Here is a 7,545-nt window from a genome sequence, read left to right as displayed (position 1 = left end):
TGCGGCATCCCTTGGTTGAGATGGTCACAGCAGAGCAGGAACCAGGGATGGCAGTACCTGGCATTGGCACCAAAGCCAGTTCTGCAGCTGGGCTGTGGTGGGCACCATGGTGGTCTGCCCCAGTCCCACCAGTGGCTCCTCTGCTGCCAAGACCCCCGTGCCATCACCTCCCGCACCCCGTGGACACCCCGCTCCCGTCCCACTGCTGCCACCACCGGCTCGGCACTGCTCGGCCACCAGTGCCACTCCTGGCCTTTGTCCGTGGGCAAACGCTGCGCAAAACAAAAGCAAATTCCCCGGCAGCTGAAGGTGCCATTTTTACGGCTGTGAACAAGGAAGTATTTTTTGATCCCTTAAAAATCCTGAATATTATCTGACAGTTTATCTTGTTTCTCCCGCATCCGTGTCTTTGCAGCAACGCCAGCTCATTTACATGTGTATTGCGCCTGCCTCCACGGGTGCTGAGGTCAATTGAAACTCAAGAAAAGAGGAGAAATTTATGCAAAACTGTTGATTGCATTTGTATGTAATGAAATCATCCAATATTCATCTGACTATAGACTCTAATCTGAAAGGAGAAGTGAAGGACATAAGAGTCACTGGAAAGCAATAATGAGCTTCTGTAGTGATTAAAAAAGCACTTGAGCTTTCTGAAAATCCAGCCAGAAATCGTGTCTAATCAACACGGAATATAGGAGGCAGAGATTACATTGATACATTTTGCAAAGCTCACTGTTGAAAATGTATGTGAGCTGTAAACTCTGACATGCCATCCATGGTCTGTTTTATACAAATCCGGGCGGCACACAATCAGCGCCCAGGCTCGTCCCTGGCACAAAGCAATCTTGGTGTCTCTGCTCGATGACTCACAAGGAGCGCAATCACATCTATTTTGAAGAGCAATGTTGGTTTTTAACTATGTCGAGAGCTTCCAGCTTCCTCGGAGTTTTTCCTTCCTTTTGCCTCCACTTTGCATGTCCCCACGGCCATGAGGCTCAGCCCAGGAGGTGTTGGGACCCCAGTGCCCACCCCAGTCCCCTCTTGGTGGGGCTTCCCAGGTTCAGCATCTTGGAGCAAACTGGCAAAGCTGAGCAGAGCGGCACGGGCAGCACTGGGAAGGGTGCAGGTTTCTGCTGGGAGGTGATGAGCAGGGATTTGCACAGGGGTATCACTTGTGCTGGGAGCACAGCTCCCTTGGGGACCACCAGCCCATGGCCAGGTGGGAGCCCAACAGTGCCCCAGATCTCCACATGCTGTTGGGAGAGAGCTGCTGGTGAGCGTGGCAGGGTGTGGGGAACCCAGGGCACAACCTGGGGGGGTCCAGCATGATCCTCCCTAACCCCCCTGACCTGCACCACCAAGCAGCATTTGATGCTGAGGCCAAACCGTTTGGTGGCTGAAGCAGTGTCACTGACACCAGATCCACATTACACCCAGCCCAACCATGTTCTGACCCAGGGTCCCTTTCCCTCCTGGGTTATTGGGCACAGCTGGAGCTCCTTCTGCAACCGCCAACAGCATCAGCTGCAGCTTCTTATCAGCCCTGGGTGCAAGCCAGGCTGGAACTGAGTGAGAGGTTCCTGCTGGTGCTGGTGGAGGAAGCTTTTGGATCAGGCAGACCTTGTGCTGCAGCTTCTGGTGTGGAGCAGTGGGTGATCTGCACAGCAAAAGGAAAGTGGGACCTGTCCAGAACCACCCCGTGTGCCGGCCTGCTGTGGTCACAGTGAGTGTCCATCCTCTCTCCTCCTGGGTGGTTCATGGTGGCCATGGGCTGGTGTGGTGCTGTGCACTTGGCTGTGTGGTGGGTGCTGCCATGGTCCTGTGCAGCTGGAATTGCTGGGAATGCAGCTGATGATTTTGGCTGCTCATTTTGTGTGAGGGAAGGACATGAGTGGGATGGGCTGTGGTGGCCCAGCTCTCAGGCTCATGTGCTGCTGGTGCTGGGATGAGAGCAGGATGGGCCGTGGTGGCAGCTCATCCCCCACCCTCGCTGCTGTGCCGGTACCAGGGTGAGAGCAGCAGGTGCTCTGGTTGCTCCTGGCTGATGCAGAGCATGGGGGTGAGGTGAGGACACAAGCAAATGGACTCCCCAAACCCTCCCCTGGCATTGCTCAGAGAGCAGGTTTCTGCCTTTCTTCACATTTTAAAGCTATTTGTGCACCTGGTTTTGCCTCGCCAGTGTGGCCAGCCCTGGTCCTCATCCCACTGCCTCTCCTGTACTCCTTTAGGGACAGACGGCTGCACTGGGGACCAGCAGCTCCAGCCCCAGCCTGGCACTGGTGCAGGTTTACCACTGGGTTTTAATTCATGGAAGGTGGAGTGAGATGCTACAGGGTAAGAAATATCAGTAAACACTTGGGGAAATTTCTCAAACCCTTCAAGCCCAGGCTGTTTCTGGGATGTTGAGGCTGTGACAACAGCAAAAAAAGCTTTTTTGATAAATGTCAAAAGAAATCCAGTAATCAGCTGAAAGCAATTTACTGAGCAATGTAACCACCCTGGGCTCGCCATTTTCCTTTATTCATTTATCATGGCAAGCGCTTTGGCCAAAATACACAAAGCAGAGAAATTGTTGACATGTGGGGCCCTAGCAGAGCAAATCCTTCATCCTCCTTCCCCCTCCCCACTGTGCACAAACTAACTTTTTGGGAGTTGTTTATTTAAGGACTGCAGAGCACTTGGTGCTCTTTGAACCCAAATGCCTTGGGAGCGGCGCTGCGGTGCTGGCCACCACCTTCCCTCCTCTCGCCATCGCCCGGGGCTGCAGGGAGGCCGTTTGCTGTTATTGGGAAGTACCTGCTGGCAGTGAGGAGCTGTGCTCAGAACCCTGCTCTTCTACCTCCTCCAACCCTTAAAATGTGGTACCAGTGGCTAACATGGGCGTTCTTAAACTGGTCAGGGAGGGCTGATGCTGGTTTTGGAAAGTTGCTGTGTTGGTTTTTGGCCTTCTCTGTCCTGGTTAAACAGCCATGCTGACAGCACTGGTTTCGGTTCTCTGTCCAGAAGGTTAAGGAACCACAAAGCCCGACTCTCCTGCCCCAGTCAGTGCTGGGCTCCCTCGTGCTTTGCCAGTGGCCAGGCTGCAGTTGACTGCTGGCCACAGCAATGGGCAAATGCTTCTTTCGGGACGTGTGAACCCAAGGGGATGCATCAACCAGAAACTGGCTGTCCCAAGGCCGCTCCACCACATCTCATTTTGGCTTTATTTTAAGCAAAAATAAATGCTGAGGTTCACTGCAGGACAGCACAGGTCTCCCTTGTGTGGTCCTAGCTGCTGTGAGGTGCTGGCATGCAAACAGCACAGGAGGTGAGCAGGGCAGCCCTTCCTCCTGTGCCTCAGCATCTGTGTGGGAGCCCTTCCAGCAGCCTCCAGTCCTCCTTCCTGCCGTCTCTTTTTTAATCTTAGTTCACCCAATTCTGTTGCCATCTGGATGAGGAAGAGCAAGGAGACCTCCCCCTCCTTCCAGCACAATCCAAGGTGGGGAATGGGAGCACAGAGGTCTGGCAGGGCAGCCCCTGGCCATTGCCCTGGCTGCTGACTGGGCACAGGGGTGCCCGCTGGGGTCCATCGCAGTCCGATCGTGCTCGAGGGGGGAGTGTGTCAATTAGGACGGTGCTTATCCAAGCAGCTCCTTGGTCTTCGCTGCCAGCAGCTTGTCCATCTCAGCCGCAGCACCGTCTGCCATTTGCTGGATCTGCAGCAACAAAAGACAAGTCTGAGCTGTCTGCTAGGTGATGCCAGAGTTTAAAGGGAAAGGAATGACTGGGTCACCTCCTGAAAGAAAGCCTAAAGTTCTAATAAAACCCAAAGTAGTGCTGGGGCAATAACTGGCTCTTCCTGGGGGCCTCCCCCAGCCCTCAGTGATCCTGTGCTCATGTTGCATCTGTACAGTGAGAACAGAATCACAGAATCACAGAACGTTAGGGATTGGAAGGGACCTCAAAAGCTCATCCAGTCCAATCCCCCTGCCGGAGCAGGAACACCCAGATGAGGTTACACAGGAAGGCGTCCAGGCGGGTTTTGAATGTCTCCAGAGAAGGAGACTCCACAACCTCTCTGGGCAGCCTGGTCCAGGGCTCTGTCACCCTCACTGAGAAGAAGTTTCTTCTCCAATTGAAGTGGAACCTCCTGTGTTCCAGTTTGTGTCCGTTACCCCTTGTCCTATCATTGTTTGTCACCGAGAAGAGCCTGGCTCCATCCTCGTGACACTCACCCTTTAAATATTTATAAACATGAATGAGGTCTCCCCTCAGTCTCCTCTTCTGCAAACTAAAGAGCCCCAGCTCCCTCAGCCGCTCCTCATAAGGGAGATGCTCCACTCCCTTGATCATCTTTGTAGCCCTACGCTGGACTCTCTCCAGCAGTCTCTGACAGGGACTGGTCAGAGGCTCTGCAAAGAGACACAGAACAGCAACTCCTGGCTGGGTCTCACAAGTGACTCAGTCGGGTTCTTATTTAACAGAGAGACTTCAAGGGAAGGCAGAGTTGGAGACCTGCTGTGTCAGTAGCAGAGAAGAGAGGGCTTATCTCATCACCTGCAACCCCGCCACAAGAACAAACCAAGTAATAGGAGTGCAGCCTTAGTACCTGCCAAGAGTTCAAGTCACAGATCTGTTTATTTCTTGTAAATAAACAAAGCCTTGCCCAGGGACGAGGTCTCCTGGTAACAAGGGATGCACGCAGCAAGCGTGTGAATGGGACCAAACTGTGTGTGCACTTATTTGAGTGAGCACAGATAAGGGCTGGAGCACATTGGGGTGTTATGCACCGGTTTTACAGGATGGATTAAGACGCACTCGCATCTTAATACCCAAGATCCAAGGTGTATGACAATGACCTTTCCTCATGCTGAAAAAATTTGGGTGCAAGTGAAAATAATACTTGAGACTCTACCTCTACAAATGCAGAAAACCATCTGTCTGCTCTGGGAGAGCTGCTTCCCAACAGGATTCAGTTACAATAGCATGGCCATTTTTCCTGCTTGCACAAACGCTCTGTATATCAATGTTTATTTTTGTGAGCACGCAGAGAACTGTCCCGAAGCATTTGCAATGTATCTAACCATGGCCTGCCTTCAGAGGCATCCATTCAGCAAAACACTTAGGCTTGTGCCTGAGTTTATGCCTAAGTAATTGACTTTAGTGACATCTGCTCTTAGGGAATTAGGCATGTGCTTAAGTATTTTCCTGAATCGGAGCCAAAAACTCCTAACAGAGATAATCTTGCTAGCCTTTTCATTAATAACAAACTGGAGCAAACCTCATTAGCACCAGCTGTTTTGCAATGGCCAGGCACTGCGTAAATGGTGGTAAAGCTATGGATGTTGTTGTTTTGCTTCCCAAGTTCAGCTGGTTTGTGCAACAATCCCTTGCAATACGAAAGCTTTCGGGGAACAGTTTTTTTTCCTTTGTCAGCTTACAGTGGCTCATGCCATAAATTTAGCTTTGAGATTGAAGAGCCAAATCTCACAAAGAAAAAGCAAATGCGACAGCCGTTGCCAACTCCAAAAATTCAGCCCAAGGCCACTCATTTTCAGAGCTAGAGATTTGTCGAGCCAAATATTTGTCAGCAAGGGCTGGGACAAATGCAGTGCTGAGCTGTGAAACATCATCATATGGCTAAAGGGGAAAAAAACCCAGCAAACTTACCTGCTTTTCTAGCAGCCAGAGGGTATCTTCAGACACTTTGCTCTTGAACTTCTTCACCTGATTGATGCTTTTGCTTCGCACCTTCCTCAGGGCCTCTTTGGACTTGTTGGTGGACTGCTTGGCAAGCTTGGCCAGGCTCTCCCTGTGCTCCCTCGTGACCCTAGCAGCGAGGGGAAAGAAAAAACACCAAAAGGAAAAACAGTGTCATGGGGCTTAACAGCTCAGGGTGTGTTTTTGTCCCGCTTTGGTCCACCTGAGCGATCTGGTCGCTTCTGCACAGCACTGCCAGGGTAGCACACTCCAGTTTTCAGTCTGCAATAGAAAGTTCCCAGCACAGCTCTCAGCTGAGGGACCTGGACTGAATCTTACTGAAATGTTCACACTTGCCTTTTTTTGTGCTGCCAAAGCACCTGTGGGAAAGAGGGAAAATCCAGCTCCAGACCTGAGAGATGGAGCTGAAAAATGTAATCCTGCAAAGGCTGGAGGAAACCTCCATTCCTTCCTGAAAGTTGGTGTTCCCTGCAGCTGAAGAGCCTGAATTATATATCTGGGAGCTACAGAGCCAATGCTTTGCTCAATCTTACTCGGCTTTTCCACTAAAATGACGTGAACAACCGTTCTGACAAGACAATGATGCAAGCGATGTCTGGCCACAGGTAACTCGGCCCAGGAAAACTTCAGCTCCACCTTCCCCCCAATGTGGGGCCATTTACTGCTGTGGTGTCACAAGGAAAATCTCAGTTTTCCATCCCAAACTACAGACTGCAGGTGATGAGGGAGCCTGTCCGTCTGAGTACAGCACAGGGATGGCTGATATGTGACCTCAGCTCTGGTAATGCTCCAGCACCTACAGCTGATCACTGTCAACATCAACTGCCAGTGCTTAACAATCACATCTCAGTGTTTTGCATGGCTATTTAAGTTACCAGAACGCCTTGAATATGAAACCCTGGTGTACACACTGAGACTTGCTTGCGAGAGAGCGCCTGCCTTCTCGCAGAAGATATTGCAAAATAAACATTTCACGGGAGTATTTAGAAATTGGCTGCAACAGCCTGGGTCACCAAAACATGGAGGCCAAGACTCTTCCTGCAGAGAGCTCAGGAAACGTGGGGCGAGGACTCCCAGCGCAGCGTGGGCGTGCGTTACTGGGGGGCTGTTGGGACGTGATCGGACCCTCGGCCCTGCCCTGGCTCGCAGTCGGCCCAGCGAGTCCCCCAGATGCCAGCACCATCCCTGGTCGCTGGCAGCAGATGTCTGCAGCGGCGCTGGCCTCTCGCCAGTTCTCTTTACTTCACAGTGCAGGGAGGGAATTGGCTTCCCAGAACCCGTTAGCAATTACAGGAATTTGGGAAAAGCTGACAGACCCAGAGAGCAGCCACCCAGCCCCAGTGTCCCCTCACAGGCACCCTGTCCTTGCCTGGGGACACCCTTGGTCCATCCTGCTCCCTGCTGAGGGACAGTCCGAGGGGGATGACCAGTGAATTTCACATGTGGCAAGTGGCTTCTGGTCAGCACAGGCTCAAGCCTGGAACAAACATCTAATTAGAAGTGAGGGGGGTTACTTGTGGTTTCCTCTGCATCCCAACCTCGATGCCTTTAGGGCTTCTCGTGTTCCATCTCCCCAGTCAGAAGTCCCGTGGCACATGTGAAACCAGCAACGCCAGCTCCCAAACAGAGGTCTGGGCGAGGTCAGATTCTCAGGCAGCTTTTTGGGAGTGCAGGGAGTCAATCCTGGCTGCTAAACCCAGAGGAGGGAGCTGGAAATCTCTGCCATCTCCTGCTGGGTGGCGAGGCAGCGGGGCTGCCTCTGCTGTGGGAGACGGAGCTTGCCGTCAGCGATTTGCCTCCCCGCTCCCACTCGGCTTTTGCGAATTGTGCTGAGGGGATCACTCG

The 7,545-nt window shown here is 52.3% G+C and overlaps 1 protein-coding gene across 1 annotated transcript in view; it reads right to left on the bottom strand.

Annotated features, from left to right (window-relative positions):
- Positions 1–3,590: 3,590 nt before the first annotated feature.
- Positions 3,591–7,545, bottom strand: part of MRRF (mitochondrial ribosome recycling factor) — a 12,442-nt gene continuing 8,487 nt past the window's right edge. Inside the window, exons 5-6 of the mRNA XM_010191517.1 lie at positions 5,650–5,809; positions 3,591–3,695 (exon numbers count right to left, since the gene is read on the bottom strand). Of these exons, the coding sequence (XP_010189819.1) occupies positions 3,618–3,695; positions 5,650–5,809 (238 nt within the window). The 3' untranslated portion in view covers positions 3,591–3,617. The remainder of the gene's footprint in view (positions 3,696–5,649; positions 5,810–7,545) is intronic.

The sequence above is a fragment of the Mesitornis unicolor genome, unplaced genomic scaffold, assembly GCF_000695765.1.
Source record: "Mesitornis unicolor isolate BGI_N332 unplaced genomic scaffold, ASM69576v1 scaffold32089, whole genome shotgun sequence".
NCBI lineage: Eukaryota > Metazoa > Chordata > Aves > Mesitornithiformes > Mesitornithidae > Mesitornis > Mesitornis unicolor.
This window is presented reverse-complemented; position numbering and strand designations above follow the sequence as displayed.